The sequence below is a fragment of the Hippoglossus hippoglossus genome, chromosome 8 (genome assembly GCF_009819705.1).
Source record: "Hippoglossus hippoglossus isolate fHipHip1 chromosome 8, fHipHip1.pri, whole genome shotgun sequence".
Taxonomy (NCBI): Eukaryota; Metazoa; Chordata; class Actinopteri; order Pleuronectiformes; family Pleuronectidae; genus Hippoglossus; species Hippoglossus hippoglossus.
Window position 1 is genome coordinate 9,892,526 of NC_047158.1, and position 15,785 is coordinate 9,908,310.

The following is a 15,785-nucleotide window of genomic DNA, read 5'->3' on the forward strand; positions in this document are numbered from 1 at the left end:
TAGACCCAAGGACACTTAGGTACCTTTGGAGATGGGGATTGAACCGCCGACCTGTTAGTGGACGACCCAAACTACCTCCTGAGCCAGAGCCGTCCCAAGAGTGCAGACTCTCTCAGTTCCTATTTGACACGAGTACACACCTACTAGGTTTTTCACCTGATACTGCTTTAGCATGGGAAATTGATTCATGCAGTGATTATATGCACTGAAGTATTAGATCTTATTGTTCTGAGAAACCTCTGTCGTGTGTGAGTTTCCGCTCTACCATGCAATCAGTATCAGTCCAATCAGTTGCTGATGGACTATGTCTGACCTGCAGGCAATTTCCGAAGCCTAAATATCTGTTAAATGAACTGAGACTGAACTTCTGCTGAACTTCTGCCTGCAGCAGCTCCCAGATAAGAGTCTCTGGCAATGTGTAGAATATAAATACAAGTTGACCAAAACACCAGGGGTCTTTCTACACAATAGCATTGAAATAAAATGCTTTGCTGTGAAATTTAAATAAATTGGTCCCTGTGAGGATAATCCGCCCTCAGCCAATAATGCAAATACGAACTACTACGATCATTATTTTTTCTACTTTAAAGGAAATCCTCAAATTGAATGTCATCTTTTCCTTTATTACTTCATTCACGAGTAATATGATTTGTGCATGTGTGAGCTGGAGGAAGAAGCATCATTAGACTGAGTTAATGAAACATATGTGCAGCCACAGGGATAGAGGGCAGAGACAGCACTCTAAGTTGCAGCACTCACTACCAACACTGTTCGATTTTCTTAAATGTAGTAATAAAAAATAAAACCTGACCAGCATACCAATATATCACTCATACTTGCACAGCCATCAGGGGCAATTTTGGGTTCAGTATCTTGCCCAAGGACACTTCAGCACGCGAAATGAGGGAGAAGGGGATCGAACCGTTGACCTTGTGGTTGGTGGACGACCCGCTCTATCGTGATCCACAGCCGCCTGTTTATCAGAACAAGAAATCATGGATCCAAATTCTACGGCAGCTAAACTCAATATTTTTTTATTAGGTGAATATATTTCCTGTAAGTAAAATGGATGCAGTGATGAACACAGAGCGTCGTCATCTGACTCTACAGTTCCGCTCCGTGACTTCCGACTCACTCTAACACACAAAGTAATGGAACGACTGGTAAACACAGTGAAGCATTTATCAGGTTAAGTGCCAGATATTTCCCTCGGGAGCTGGTGGTGAGCAAATCAAAGGTAAAAGAGAATGAAATTGGACTTTCGTCTGCCTGGTGGACGGACACACGACTCCAGACGAGTGAAAATGTTGCTCAGTGTCTGCACAACGTGTGAGTGGCTGAAAATAATAATTGCAGGTTTAACGTCCACATTATAAAAACAGAACATTTTTTCGCGGAGGTAATTTTGTCACAAACTAGTTGGTAAACAGGGTGTTACATAAATATAAAAATACAGAACAGCTGTTGACACGATCCAGAACTGATGTGAATCCCTACATGATCATCTGAGCTCCTGATTATCTGTCTAGTGAACAAGCTGATTGAACTTCACAATATCATCATTAGTTCAGCACAGAGTACTGTACATTTTGTGCGTAGCTTCTGGTGTAAATAAGGCTGTAAATGGAGTCGGATCTTCTCTGCACAGTGCTTCTCCTTTCCTAACTCCTTAAGTCTTCTCCTTCACATCTTTTATTGACCTTGTGACGTATTCCATCGGGATCAAGAATTAGTGGAAAGTAGAATGTTTTTGGCTTATCGAATGCAGGCCTGTGTTTGTGTCAACATGGCTGCTGGGAAAAAAGGTCTGTTACAAATCACCTTTAATGTCAAATATGTCAACAGTGTTGTTTCCTGAGTTGCCACTGAGACCAACACAGTAGATCACATCTGTCCAGTTCTCATATCTTTGCATGTGTGTGAGAGAGGTCTTTTTTAAATACTACTGTTGGTTGAGGCCAACATACACTTCTGGCTTGCTGCTATGTTGTAGAACTAGACCTACTTGGAAAATGGAACCACAGAGATTTTATTCACCAGATATCTGGAGCTCTACGGCCGATTCTTGGTACGCCAGGGAGGTTATTTATTTTTGCATCTTCGTTTGTTGGTTTGTTAATTAGGAGGATTAGGTGAAAAAAATCTACTCAAAGGATTTCTATGAAATTTTGTGGAGTGACCGGAGGAAGAACCCACTGAACTCAGATTCAGATCAGGAGGCAGATCCAGAATTTTATTCACTTTCTTTAACATTGTGAGATTCTTTTATTCAACATTTTCATTGATTTCTGAGAGAATAATTAATGGATCCTGAGGTAAAACTCATGTTTAGGGGACTGGTATTTATGTGTGTGTTTAATCGGGCTTAGATCCAAATAAAAATCTGGATCTAGTGAATTTAAATGTGGTTTAATTAAGGGATTGTTGGGCCTTGGCAGAGGTAAGCACTCTCCTGAGTGCCCTTTTAGGTCTTATTTACTCTGTTTCATTTCTTTGTTTTTATCTTTTTATCCTTATTATTTGTCATTGTAGTTTGTTGGCAAGTCCACCACTATGGCCCTGACTAAATCTTCTAAATCTTAATCAATCTATCTTCATGGTGATTTTTCATCTAGAGCCACGATTAAATCAAATTTCAATCATTTGTTGTTTACGACCAAATATATGGGAAACTTTTAATATTCCCATCAGCCTCAGTTGTGCCAATGCTAATTAAAATGAATGTTCACATGCTAAACCATAGATAAATAAAGATGGATGACACATCTCCACATCCTCCCACTGTACAAAATAAAGCCAAAATAGTCCTGATATTGAAGCAGCCAGCCACCAGGGGGCATTCAAGATGTTCTTCTCTTGTTTTCTTCCATTTCATAAAATTCATTTTAAATCCTTTTTATTTTTTTTATTCAACGCCACATGTTTTTATATATCGTGCATATCATATAAAGCATTTTGAATTCCCTTTTTGTTGAGATGTTCTAGACAAGTAAATGTGCCCCGCTCCGCCTCACCACGACAGGACTGCCACCACTGCAAAACAACTTTTTTCATTTAATTGTTTCACATTAAAAACACACACTGAATGCTGCATCACACAATGAGAAAATGCTGTTCTGCGATAACAATTGAAGCCAAAGTAGAGAGAAGAAACAGCCAGTGTTGCGGCCGCCGAGAGAACGGAGACGCGCTTGTCTCACACCTCTGCAGCTTGGCTGAGGATCCTGTTTGTCTGAAGCCACAACATGAGATAATACACAGAGACAGCAGGTTGAGCCACAGATGGGAAATCATGATCCAAACAGTCTCACAAAGCACTTGAATTCATCCCTACCTGTAATTACATTACCAAGATGACAGAGACCATGCGAGGATGATCATGGACTAGAAACAGAAAACTCAGATAACACTTTATCGTCCAAAATGGTCTCACACAAGCTTTTGGTGTAAAGCCGTACAGTATATATATGTAACTGTTGTTTCTGAGGACAGTGAAGGTTCAGCTAAACCTGCATTGAAAAAGATGCCCGGTGCTCTTAGCAGAGTGTGTCCTTCAATTTTAGCATGACATTCAACTCTACCCCATAATGCTACGGCCCGTTACACAACATTCCCCCCCCACTGAGAGTCGCAGATTGAGTAACAGTATGAAAACATGTGACAGATGAGTCGTCACTTCCAGACCAGGAGATGATGTTTTACCAACGTTCTTTTAAATTGGAATTCAGGTATGTCTGCGTGGTACCCGCTTTCATGAGAGAGAAAAAACACAGATATTTACACCGCTACACAGTAGACCCCGTATCTTAATATAAAATAAACAAAACAAGGTTTCCTGGCTGAACCCTCCTCATAGTGCTTTATTTAATATCTTTTTTTTTTTATTGTGAAGCCTAGGGAGGTTTTTTTTTTGGCTGAGGAATTTTTTTTGCCATCCTTGATAAAAATTATAGTAGCTGTCTGAAACAAGCACCCTGACATTCTCTTAATGAAATAATGGGTTTAATACAACCTGCATCAATGTATTTACTACAGAGTGTCTGTCTGGCCAGCAAATAAATTCAGATTCTACTTCACTGCACTGTCCAAACCTGGCATTAACGTCCGTCTCAGGAGCGGGTGATCTGATCACAAGTGGACAGCTCTAAGTTATAGGTGTGAACCCACTTTAGATTAATTGAGGACATCAACACCAATCACTCAGACCACATTCGGAAGTGGTCTGGGACACGTTTGACCACATTCTTTTTGCAGCGTCAACACAATCGTGTCCTGGGCCACATTGAAGGACCACCTACTCAACTGACTAGGTTTCCTATACATTGATTTATTAGTGGCCATTTACATTGACCCCCAACGTAGTGATTTTTAGTATTTGAATTTGTAACACATACACCACATTCTCTCATACACACGCAGAAACACACACACACACATGCACACATACACATTGACATCAGACCTGTCTGTCATAGTCAGACTGGCTAAACACATACAGCAATGATATACGTGTTTATTTGCATATAGAGTGGGGTTCCACTGGGATCCGTTCACAAGTGGTCACTGGAGACGCATGCTAATGCCAGGCGTGGACAGGGTCTGTCAGCTGGCTGCTGTGGTGAGGGGCAGCCGCCAGAAGTCATTTATTCACATAGATTGACAGTGAAAGCATGACATCCCTTTAAAGGTGTCTGTAGAGCAGCTTCGCACCCAATGAGTCATGTAGCAAACATGCCTTTAGTAAACTGATTTAACTGAAACAGACAGGTGAAAAAAAAAGCTAAATTCAGGCGGCAAAATCTTCATGGTTCAATCTACAGTAAACAAATCAAAATGATACAGTGTTTTATTCCTCAGTTACACTCTGACCTCACAAATCCCTTCTAACCCAAGATAGCGAAGTAAGAAACGTGTTCTTTAGAATCGATTTTCAGAGACGGGTCTGTCGCATCTGAACTATGATTTTAAACAACCATTGTGTTCAATCTGTACATTCGAAGGATGGTGTCTGACCAGGGCCCGTTTCGCGGGCCTGTCCTGCAGACAGAGGGACAAATGGCACACATGTACAGTAAAGCAACACTGCAGTCCAGCGTATGCATCAGCAAAGAGAGCAAGATAGATCGACGCATGCATTTTGGACGGTTCAAATCCAACTTTGTACAGTTCATTTGGCAGTGAGCAACATATGAATGTGTTACATAGATATGCTGCACAGGGATGAGCCCTCTTTTTGGGCAGGTCCCCCACCAAGTCTGTGATTTTCTGTGTGCGTGTATTTTGAGACTAAGACCCCACTGCAGGTCTGGCATAGTGGAGGCCACCCTCCCACTACAGCCCAGTACAGGGTGACAGAGAGGGCTGATAAGTCCAGCCGACAGCTCTTTAATCCCCATTAGTGCCGCAGACAGGTTGGTGTGACAGAGCACAGCGCCGTCCCCAGACCAACCCCTGTTCTTGTCTTTGTCTCTTCCCCTCCCCTGTTAGGTCCCTGCATAGTGCCCTAAGCGAGGATGCAGCGCCACCCAGTGGGGGCAGCCTCTGGATGTGTGTGGCTCTGGGGGGGAGGGGGAGGGCCTCAGCAGGCAATCTCCTCCAGGGTGCCCAGCGTCGTCTGCAGCGGGACTGTCACAGTGTGGCTGATGGACTCTGTGTGGTTTGCCACCGCGTCACAGGAACTCTGAGGAAGAAGATTTAAAGAGTGTCAGTGCTAAGTACTCTCAGAAGTGGGGACGGCTGTGTTAGCCACTAACTTGCTACACAGCACTAAACAATACGGATGAAGAGAACAGAAGAAAGAGAAAAGAAAAACAAGAAGCCGTCTGCACACAGAAAAATGAAAAGCTGTCATGTTTTTATTGTGCAACGTTTTGACTTTCATCGGAGATAAACTGACAATTAATGACAAAGTGAAGGATTGCTTGTAGGTCACTCAATGCATGATCGGCAGCTTCGGGGCTTCTCTTTCAACATTCCAGCTTTACCAGAGCTCAATATAACCAGTCTTGGATAAAAGTTTACTCAGTTTCTTCGAGAGATTAATTTACACCATCGCATTTTGTAAACCATGAATCTAATGGAGTCGTATATTCAGGCAAAGCAAAGCAGGTTGTATAAAAGTCACACAGCTAATAAGGGATTAGCAGCTTCCTGCATTTTAGATGCTGTGACTCATCTGAACGTAAACTGATCCGTATTTAAATGGAAATGTGATAGTTTAGCGAATAAATAATAATACGCTGAATAATCAGTGACTAACCTTTGTACTGAATTTAAATGAAGCCTTGTATTAGTGCAGACGGAGCTAAGTAGCTGTGCCTCTATTAGCTAACGGCTTCATTTATGATTCATCATCAGTGGCTCATTCATCTGATGCTGCAGCGTGGACTGAATATAAAGATGGACGATATGACCGCTCCTCAAAAGTGAAGCCAAAGCATCTTGATGGCCCCCTGGTGGTTGGCTGCAGTATAGGTCATAAACCCTGCCTCCTCCATGTTAGTGGATGCAAAACTTCATGGACCAAACTTGAAAGTCAAAGTATCTGTCAATGTTATTTTTTTTCAAAGATGGTTTCTGTCATTTTAGATAGTTCTTGTCACGCTGATGTAAGTCCAAGAGTACATTTTTCTAGAAAGTTTGGATTTAATTCAATATTTGATGCTTTAAAAACAGTGTGAAACATCATGATGGACAGCTGAGATTGACTCGCGATTGGTTGATTGGACCTCGATACCACAGCTCCACCATGATCAGAGTGAATCTACACGCTCCACTTACTCAGAGCACTCTACGGGGAAGACTGACAAGTGAAGGGCTGAAAGGACGCTCTTACCACATCCTCCGCATGACTCTCCTCCTCCTCATCTCGGCTCAGTAGCTCCAGTAGTCTGTCCTTTACCACCTGTAGAACATGGAATAAACGTCAGACCACACTTCATTCAGTCTGCTAAAGAAGACTCGCCTGGCAATTAATGGTTGTACGGGAACATTGAGCTTCAAAGCAAGTAATTAGGTGGCAAATTTGGCAACAAACTAGCACAATTATTTCAGCATGAAAGCTGTTGAAAGTAGCTTTAGAGCTGCTTATATAAGTGACATGAGGGTTTCTTATCCCCATTACTCCAATACCCCAATTAAAAAGAAAAAGATACTCTCATGAAAATTGCTTTTCTCTGAAAACCCTGCGGGAGGCATGGACTGTTATGTGTGTGTCCTGTGCAGTTGAAAGCAGCTTGACAAACTCTAAAGAGCAAAAGTGGTGGAAAAGTACCATTACCCGGTCAGCTCTGAGGTAAATCCAACACTATCTGCTTTTTGCATCAGTGATATTGTTTCTGTTGTCAGATCTCATGGTCAATGCTCTAAATCTAAATCTGATTGCACTGTAAAAAACGCAAAAAGCAAATGAGAGAGACTGTGGAGGAGAGATGTGTGGGAGAAACGGCTTCAGATGCAATTAGACACTGACCTCATAAGCATAGTCGAACAGCTCTAGGATGGTGAGGATGCTGGCTCCAATGAACAGACCCATCTGACCTCCAATGTCACCTATGGAGGGCCACACCCATTGTCACATGACGAGAGAAGTAGGAAGAGGAAAAAAAAAAGGTAATTGATTGACTATTACAGCATAGTTATGGAAAATTGTCTCTCCCTGGAAATTCAAAAAAGTCCTTTAGAATGCAGCACACACACACACACACACACACACACACACACACACACACACACACACACACACACACACACACACACACACACACACACACACACACACACACACAAATACCATACATACCAATTAACTTGCAATTAACAGGGTCGTCTACCTATGAGCGACGACTTAAGTAGCAGCACACACAGAATTGTTCTATTGACGTAAACGTATTCACGCCTCCGGAGTTGACTGACAGCCAAGACAACAGTCTTACCAAGCGGTTTTAACTGCTGGCACAGGCAACTGTGCTAAAGGGTTAGGACATGGACGCCCATCTTTGATTAAAGGATGTTAAGTTAAGTTTAAATATATATAAAAATCTCATGTCGTAGAGATGTCCCCAGCAGCAGTTTCTCTTTAATTTTCACATTTTCACATTATCTTTGAAATCTTCCATGGGTCAGGGAAAGACTCTTTCCCAGCAGTCAGAGCATTAAATTAAACAACCACATGGCTGTGTCTAACATCCACTTAATCCAGGGTTGGAAAATGAATGCAACACTGAGTGAAACCTACCCAGCAAGCCTGCAACCTCATAGGCTTTCTTCTGCTCGATGGTCTCGTAGTTCAGAGCCTCAAAGAACACGTCCAGCACCAAGATGTTGTCTCTGCAAAAGGCAATCACATTAATGAACCCAACATAAAGGCAATCACTGGAGAAGCAGCATCATCAATCAGCAGCAGGCCCATCCATTTCCTACACAACGGAAGAAGCGGGAAAGGCCGACCATTGAGCGGGAGGCGGACACGCTCGTTATTAAGGTGAGAGGTGGTGCAGCCGGGTGCAGCAGACGGAGGCAGGTACTGATGTATTAACTCTGCTGCGGAGATTCACGTGATTTTCATGATTTTATATTTTCAATAGACATCGCTGTCGGCTCTTATCACCACAAACTCTCTTGACACAATAATCGGAGGCCAGCCGGATAAAGTCTGCAGCAACTGGGGGGGGGGGGGGCGTTTAACTCTGGTGTTCACACGTTCACCTCCTCCAACACTGTGAGGCTCAGTGGTGAGTGCTGTGCAGGGAGCAGGCTCTGAGCTGGATTCTGAAGCAGAATACCCCCCTAGCATGTATTTCCCTTTTAATGCCTGTCAGGTAAAGTGGAATTAAATTGGAATTAGCTGAAAATAATGATGATTGATGTAAATGTGTTTGCCTGCCTTGGGGCATTGATGGTGGATGAATATAGTCTACGTCTGATTCATGAAACAAATGTCCGGCCACAGATTGGATTTTATCCACCTCCACACAGTTTTCATTGCCGTCTTTTAACAAGGATAGCAGGAACTGATTATTCTGGTATTTTACCTGTATCAGTTGTCTTTTATTATTTTCATGGCCAGAAACTTATGATAAAACCTAAAAAGAGTCTTTGCATATCAGTTTACACTAATGTACACTAAATGTACGTAAAATGGTCATTTTTAAGATTTATGTAATATTATGGCAAAAGTACTTTTAATTTATCATTCAATCAATGTAAACAGATAATCTGTATATTTGTAGTCTCTTGCACAGCCTGCAGGAGGAACAAGCGTAACAACGAGGAGACGAGGAAGGTCAGCTACTCACGTGATGTACTTCTCCGTCTTGTTAAACTTCTTCTGCAGGTAGCGGGCCGAGGTCTTGCTGGGGATTTTGACCATGGACAGCTCTTTGTTGTAGCGGGTCATGTTGCACGGCGTCCTGCACAAGCAGTTACTGCTCTCCACGGCCGACAGTTTAGCTACACGCAGGAGTGGGTGATGGAGAGGGGACGAGTGTAAAATCAGGGGGAGAATGGAGCGGGACGTGGGGGGATGGGGGTGACCAGGGAGAGATGCTCTTTTAGATACAAAGTGAGACTTCCACTTACATAGTACCAGATATACTGAGACAACCAGTTTAAAGGCAGTAAATAAACCAGATGGGTTATTTATTGCCCACACAGTTCCCTCATAAAGTCTCTAATAAGAAATACAGTTAGAGTTGTGATTCCTAAGGCTCTTGCTACTGATTTGAGAGTGAATATTTGCTGAAAACTTGTTTGAATAAGGGCTTCACTGCTGCAACAAGGTTGGCAAACAAAAGTCTGGCTTTCTATTTGGATCATTTTTATTTGGATCATCTCTGGGCAGACTGAGCGGATGCAATACAAATTACAATAAAAAGGCCAAAAGCAGAGTCGTTTCAGAAACAATCCATATATCAAAAGTACAGAAGAGTAACATAGGAAACAGATCCAATTAGGTAGAGTCCGCAGGTATAAAATAAATGATACCATCACACAGGATTTAAACCAGGAAACTTCTTACTGTGAGATAACAGTGCTAATCACTGCACCGACCATCATAAGCTCTTTTGATATTTCAATACATTTTAAACTAATGTCAAAAATTCAATAAAATAAATTAAAATACACAATGGTAAATGGTAGAGTCCCTATATGCTTTCTTGCGCTTAAAATGTAAGAGAATTAAAATATATGATTTATGTATATTTAAATGCAATCACGACGAATAAACAAACAAACTGTTTGTTAAGTCATTTATCAAGCAAACATGCCAAAGAGTTGCTGGTTTCAGATTCTAAAATATCTCTTTCATATATTATATTATAAAATTAGAGGTCACTTTGTATTGGAAGGTGCACTAGGGCTTTTACATAAAGTCATACAGGTTATAGAAAACAAAGCTAAATCAGGCTTTCAAATTGTGACACTGGTTAAAGACAGACACAGCTCCATTCATCAGTTTAATCAGCAACATCTTTGTAGAAGCTATAGACTGTAAGTGCCAATGCTTTTTCAATGCTCATTAACGCTTATTTCACTCAATCTATAGCAGTTTTGTGCTGAGAGCATCAGGAATGCTTTTTCTGAGACCTCACTTTTCTTATTCTCGCTGAAAAGAGAAGTCACACACACTGTACCTACAAACACAGGGATACAAATAACACACTCGACTGTGCACGTTGAGTCATGTAGATGTTTATTCCATACAGGCTCTAACGACAGTAGAAGTCAATGTCATTGTCGATGTCGCAGAGGAGAGGATGTAAAGGCACCGACTACAAACATGCCCCCGGGCGGCATCTGTAGCACAGCCTTTACCCTGACACAGACAAAGTCCTGATGCAGAAACGCCAAGCTCTATTCACAGCTCTGCTTTGACAGCTTGACTCACAGAGAGATGATTTCGTCTTAAGCCCACAGCCTCCTATATAACACCAACCCTCTCGCACTGACGGTAATATTAAGCGACACAAGCTTTTCAAACACAGCTCCATCAAAAGCTTCTCTGACACCAAGGATGCGCACCCTCCTCGCAAATAACGTGTCTGAGCTCCATTTTTGAAGTTCCAAAGTTGAATTCATTTATTCATTCAATTTCTCCAGAGATTACCAAATTCTCTTCCCAGTGCTAAAAAAAATACAAATAAAAACTCCTTTCTTTGGACTTCAAATCTTCACATTTTCAATCTCCCTAGAACTGAGCCTGTATTCTCAGAACAGGGAGCTATGGAGAAGTTAACGTTATCAGCCTTATTTCTCAGTGAGACAGCTCAGTGGCAAACCTGCAGATCACAGAGCACGAGGCAGCCATCCCCCACGGTGCACTAATAGCCGGCAGGGCCACACGCTCACGTAATTGCAAGAGGAAATTCAATATGACTTCTCAGTGGTCTCTTTTTTTTTTATTCAAATGAGACGTTATTGGATGCAAGGGAGCAAGGCCTCGTGCATTCAAATGATTGATTTCTCTCTCTAATCTTCTCGCCTTTGTTCACCTCCCTCGCTCATTCCCTCTCACACAACACTTAAATCTAAAAGAAAATCACCGTAAGATGTTGGTTCCTAATGAGTTTCACACTTTTCTTAATGTTAATGCTTAAGTAGCTGTTACTGCTGAGTGAAAATAAGAAAGCTTTCTGAGAGAAAACAACTGGTATAGTCACTTATTTAAGATGGTTTTGGCAGGATGAATCATTTGTTCAGCAGCTCTAACAGATATTGGAAATAATCACGTCTCCGTTTCCTTGAAAGCAACTTTTTTTCCTTCAAAAAAACACATGCAGCTGTCTCCTATTAAAATATATTTCCAGAGGGGTCTACAAAACTTGAGTGACACAGTTACAGCAAGAGAAATAAAAAACCCACTCCAATCAAACTTTGCTGTGTGAAACCTCCTCTGATGTGTGTAGCAAATTGGCACTGGATTTAAAACAAGAATTCATTTGCATTCAATGATCCAAGCTGTGTGTGTGCATGTGTTGGGCATGTGAGAGCCACGCTGTTCCAACAATGCAACCAATTAAAGGCGAGAGACGAGGAAACGAAGTGTCTGAGAGAAGCCGGTATACGCTCCTCCTGCATCATAGAGAATAACGTGTATGTTATTTACACTTCGGTGAGTTACGCTGAATGCTCTTATGGTGTGGGAGTCTGCATCCTTGTTGCTAATTGCATGAAGGTTTCGCTGCTATCGACTACAGTTTTTGTGCCTTTTCGGTTTTTCCACAAATAATTTTCCTCAGGATGGGAGGGGAGTGGACGAGGCCGAGCAGAGGAACTGGTGTGGGAGGAGAGAAAGTTTTCCTGATGCTCCTCTAACTCCCTCCTGACAACAGTTGATAAAGGTCAGAAATTACTCAGTATTGAAATCAACTTATTATGTATGTATTATTTATGTTTTTCACTGCCCATGGGCGCTTATTTCTCAAAAATGCAGATTCAAAATGGATCCACCGCCCCCTCATTTCCCAAAATAGAATCTGATCTAATTCGACTCTCTCAGAGATTTTAATCTGACAGAATGTTTGGTTCAAAATGTATCTCTAAAATGAGGACAAGACATAGATTCCGCTCTTTGCAGCCGCCCTGACCACATTTCACCTACGTCAAACCACAGGAAGATAGTTGATGCTGATGTAAGTTTCAACAGAAACCTAATTCCTATTGTTAAGTCCAACTTCCTCCAGCTCGGAACCATCTCAAACAAATCATGTTCCTGACCATGTTGTCATTGCAGTCTCTTGCACATAGCCAATCACAGAATTTAAGGGGGTTCTCACAAACTTGTTACTGCCGACTAATGTATTCAGCTGTTCTTGGGAGCCCCCTCTTTGCCTTAACCCTGTTGCTACACCCCTGCTCACTAATTTCATCTGAACCCTTTGTAATCACCTCTTGATCCATGTCGACTCCTACATTTATCTCAGGACTTCTCAGCCCTTTCAGAACCCCCCCGACGACTCAGACTGTCCCATCACAGCATATTGGCTGTGTCAGGGACAAGAACCTTTTCTGTAACAGCTCCTCGGCTCTGAAATCACCTGCCAGAGGCCATTAGAGGGGCTGAGCTTGTTGATGCTTTTAAGATGCAGCTTAAGACCCACTTTTATTCTCTTGCTTTTAACTGTGTTTAATCAGTGAATATTTCATTCGAGCCATTGGCTTTAAAGGTGTGTTAAAACGTCTTATTGGTGTCATTCTCTTGTTTTATCGCCACAGAAAATAATCACAGTTGCTTGCAGTACTGACGTCGTATCTCCGCCTCAATTTGCGGTTCAATTTCTGAGGAGCCACCATAAGTATGCTGTAACCTCCTTTACACAGCATAAATAAAGAAGAACATTGTTTACACTCTCTATCTTGCATCATAAAACCATTATTTCTCATGCAAATATTGTGCCGCACTGTTACAGCTTAAGTCCGCCTGTCAACTAGACACACAGACGCACACTTTGTACCTTTGTTACTCTAGGTGTTCATATCCATATTCCACATTGTCAGCAGTTTTCCTGGAGATTAAAAAACTGATTTCATTGAAAAAGGGTAGTGGTTGTTTTAAACATGCTTTTGTGAACCATCCCTTAAGGATTGACTGTGTTTGCATGTCTGTGTGTCAGCCCTTTGATAAACTGGAAGCATTCCCAATGTGAAGCCCACCTCTCTCCCAATGCATGCTGGGATACGCTTCAATTTGTTCCTTAACATTATATTTAAATATTCGAGGATTGAGAAAACATCTCTTACTGACTTTACTGCTTTAGAGGCTGAACCCTTGATTTCTGAACACTTTTTGAAGAAAAGTAAAGTAAAATCACAAAGCAACTGTTTCATGTGACTTTCACGAGTTTTTCTCAAGAGTTTGGATAAAGAAAAAGGTAAAAACATTACGACTGTTTCAGAAAAAGTCAAAACACAGAGTGTTACAAAACCTCAACACGGTTTGACGAGCTAACATTTAATCAAACTGACACAGTTAATTAAATGAAGGAGGAATGACCGTTCATCCATCTGACTATCCATCCATTCAATTGAACTCTAACCCTCTGCACTTCCTGTCTGTTTTGATGTTGCTCACTGACTTGACGAGGCCTTCACACACAAAAAGAGATCAAACTGAGATGATTCTCTTGATAAATCAAAAGGTTTTACAAGTGTCACTTGCACTGAATCTTCTCAAAGACCTGTTGTGTGTCTGCAGAGCAAACAAACAAAGTCCAGTCACAGACGGACCCTATCGAGCTCCCAGAGTAATTTCTTTTCTTACAACAGTGCTTTGGAATTCATGATGATATATTCTATCTGCTCCAAGTTGAGCCCCATCAAGCTTCAAATACTCTCTGGTGTTGCTCATCTTTAAAGCAGGTTTAGCATTAAAGAAATAATCCCTTTCCTTTGCAAATAAGGATATGTGAACCAGAATATAGGAGATATGTGTCTATGCAGACTTACCAAGGGCAGGCTCAGCACAGTCTTTGTACTGCTCAGGCGTGCAGTATGGAGCATTACCTGAGAACAGTTTGAATGAAATGGATTAGAGGAGGAAACTGGTCAGTGGCAGCGATTAAACATTAATGTTCTTAGTCGACTCTACAAATAAAGTGTAAGCAGTTCGATGAATTTAGAACAAGGTGCAGCACCCCTTTCTTGACAGACGCATTAAAATCCCAGGACCTTTTAAAAATGGCAACACCTAACATCCAGTATTGACTTGTCATTTCAATACCAGGCCTCTTGATGCCATTTAATTTCACATACAATACTGCAACCTTGCTAAAAAACTCTGTTGATGAATGCATGTTCAATACACAACCCGAAGGCCGAGGTCGGAGCAGCAGCAGTGATTCTCACCGGGCATGTGCACCATCCTGCAGTTGCAGTTCTCCACAATGTAGCGGGTTTCACAGTCAATCCTGCAGGCGGTCACACTGTAGACCTCGAAAAAGCCCGACTCCAGAGCCTTCGACTCGCACTCTCCCCACGGGGGAGGCAGGTAGGTCAGCTACAGAGGAGAGAGGAGGTGATTGGTCAGTTCCATGGGGAAGAAAGAGTGCAGCTAGTTTTTCCTGAAACACACCCACACCAGGGTTATCTGCAGAGTCCAGAAATTTGATTTAAGACTTGTAAGACACAGAGAGCAACACAACACCTTTGTTGACCTGCATGTCTGTCGAGGAATGATGGGGAACCAACAGGGACAGCAAAAGTGAAACTGGCGACCTGTCCAGGGTGAACACAGCCTCTCATCCAATGTCAGGTTGCTTCAGCTCCCCCCATGACCCTCATAAGGCTTGGTGGTACAGATAATGGATACACAATCTGCTGCTGCACCAGTTTTAGTTGTATCAAAATAGCCCACAGCTATTCAAAACAAAAGTCTAAAGTACAATTTAGAATTGCCCTCCGGGGACAAATAAAGTAGTTTTGAATTTGACTTGAATTTGTATAAAGAAATGGGTAATTCATTCACTTTTTTTGAAAGTGAGTTCAGTGCTTCTCAAGATTTTTGAAAACCAATCAAAACAAATTCCATGTATCACAAATGTTGACAGATTGACAGCAGCTTAACCAAACATGTTCCCCAGTCATTGAAACTAAGCCAGTACAGGGAAGCAGAGGAGCCTCACGACAAACCAGGCGGCGCGGAAAACAATTCAACAGATCGCCAGAATCTGTCGGAAAAAAACCCCCACAGCATCCGGTGACAGCAGAAGAAAAACTCCAAATGGTCTCCTCCTGCTCCTGCAGCTTTGAAGACTGGGACGGCAGATGAGGGACGGGGGACACCAGGC

At 42.0% G+C, this 15,785-nt stretch overlaps 1 protein-coding gene across 3 annotated transcripts in view; it reads right to left on the reverse strand.

Moving 5' to 3' along the window:
- Positions 1-3,034: 3,034 nt before the first annotated feature.
- asic2 (acid-sensing (proton-gated) ion channel 2) overlaps positions 3,035-15,785 on the reverse strand; it is a 358,547-nt gene continuing 345,796 nt past the window's right edge. For all 3 annotated transcript variants that reach the window (XM_034593507.1, XM_034593506.1, XM_034593505.1), the window contains 7 exons: positions 14,845-14,995; positions 14,446-14,502; positions 9,297-9,450; positions 8,237-8,328; positions 7,472-7,551; positions 6,836-6,904; positions 3,035-5,680 (listed from right to left, as the gene is read on the reverse strand). In XM_034593507.1, the coding sequence (XP_034449398.1) occupies positions 5,579-5,680; positions 6,836-6,904; positions 7,472-7,551; positions 8,237-8,328; positions 9,297-9,450; positions 14,446-14,502; positions 14,845-14,995 (705 nt within the window). In that variant the 3' untranslated portion in view covers positions 3,035-5,578. The remainder of the gene's footprint in view (positions 5,681-6,835; positions 6,905-7,471; positions 7,552-8,236; positions 8,329-9,296; positions 9,451-14,445; positions 14,503-14,844; positions 14,996-15,785) is intronic.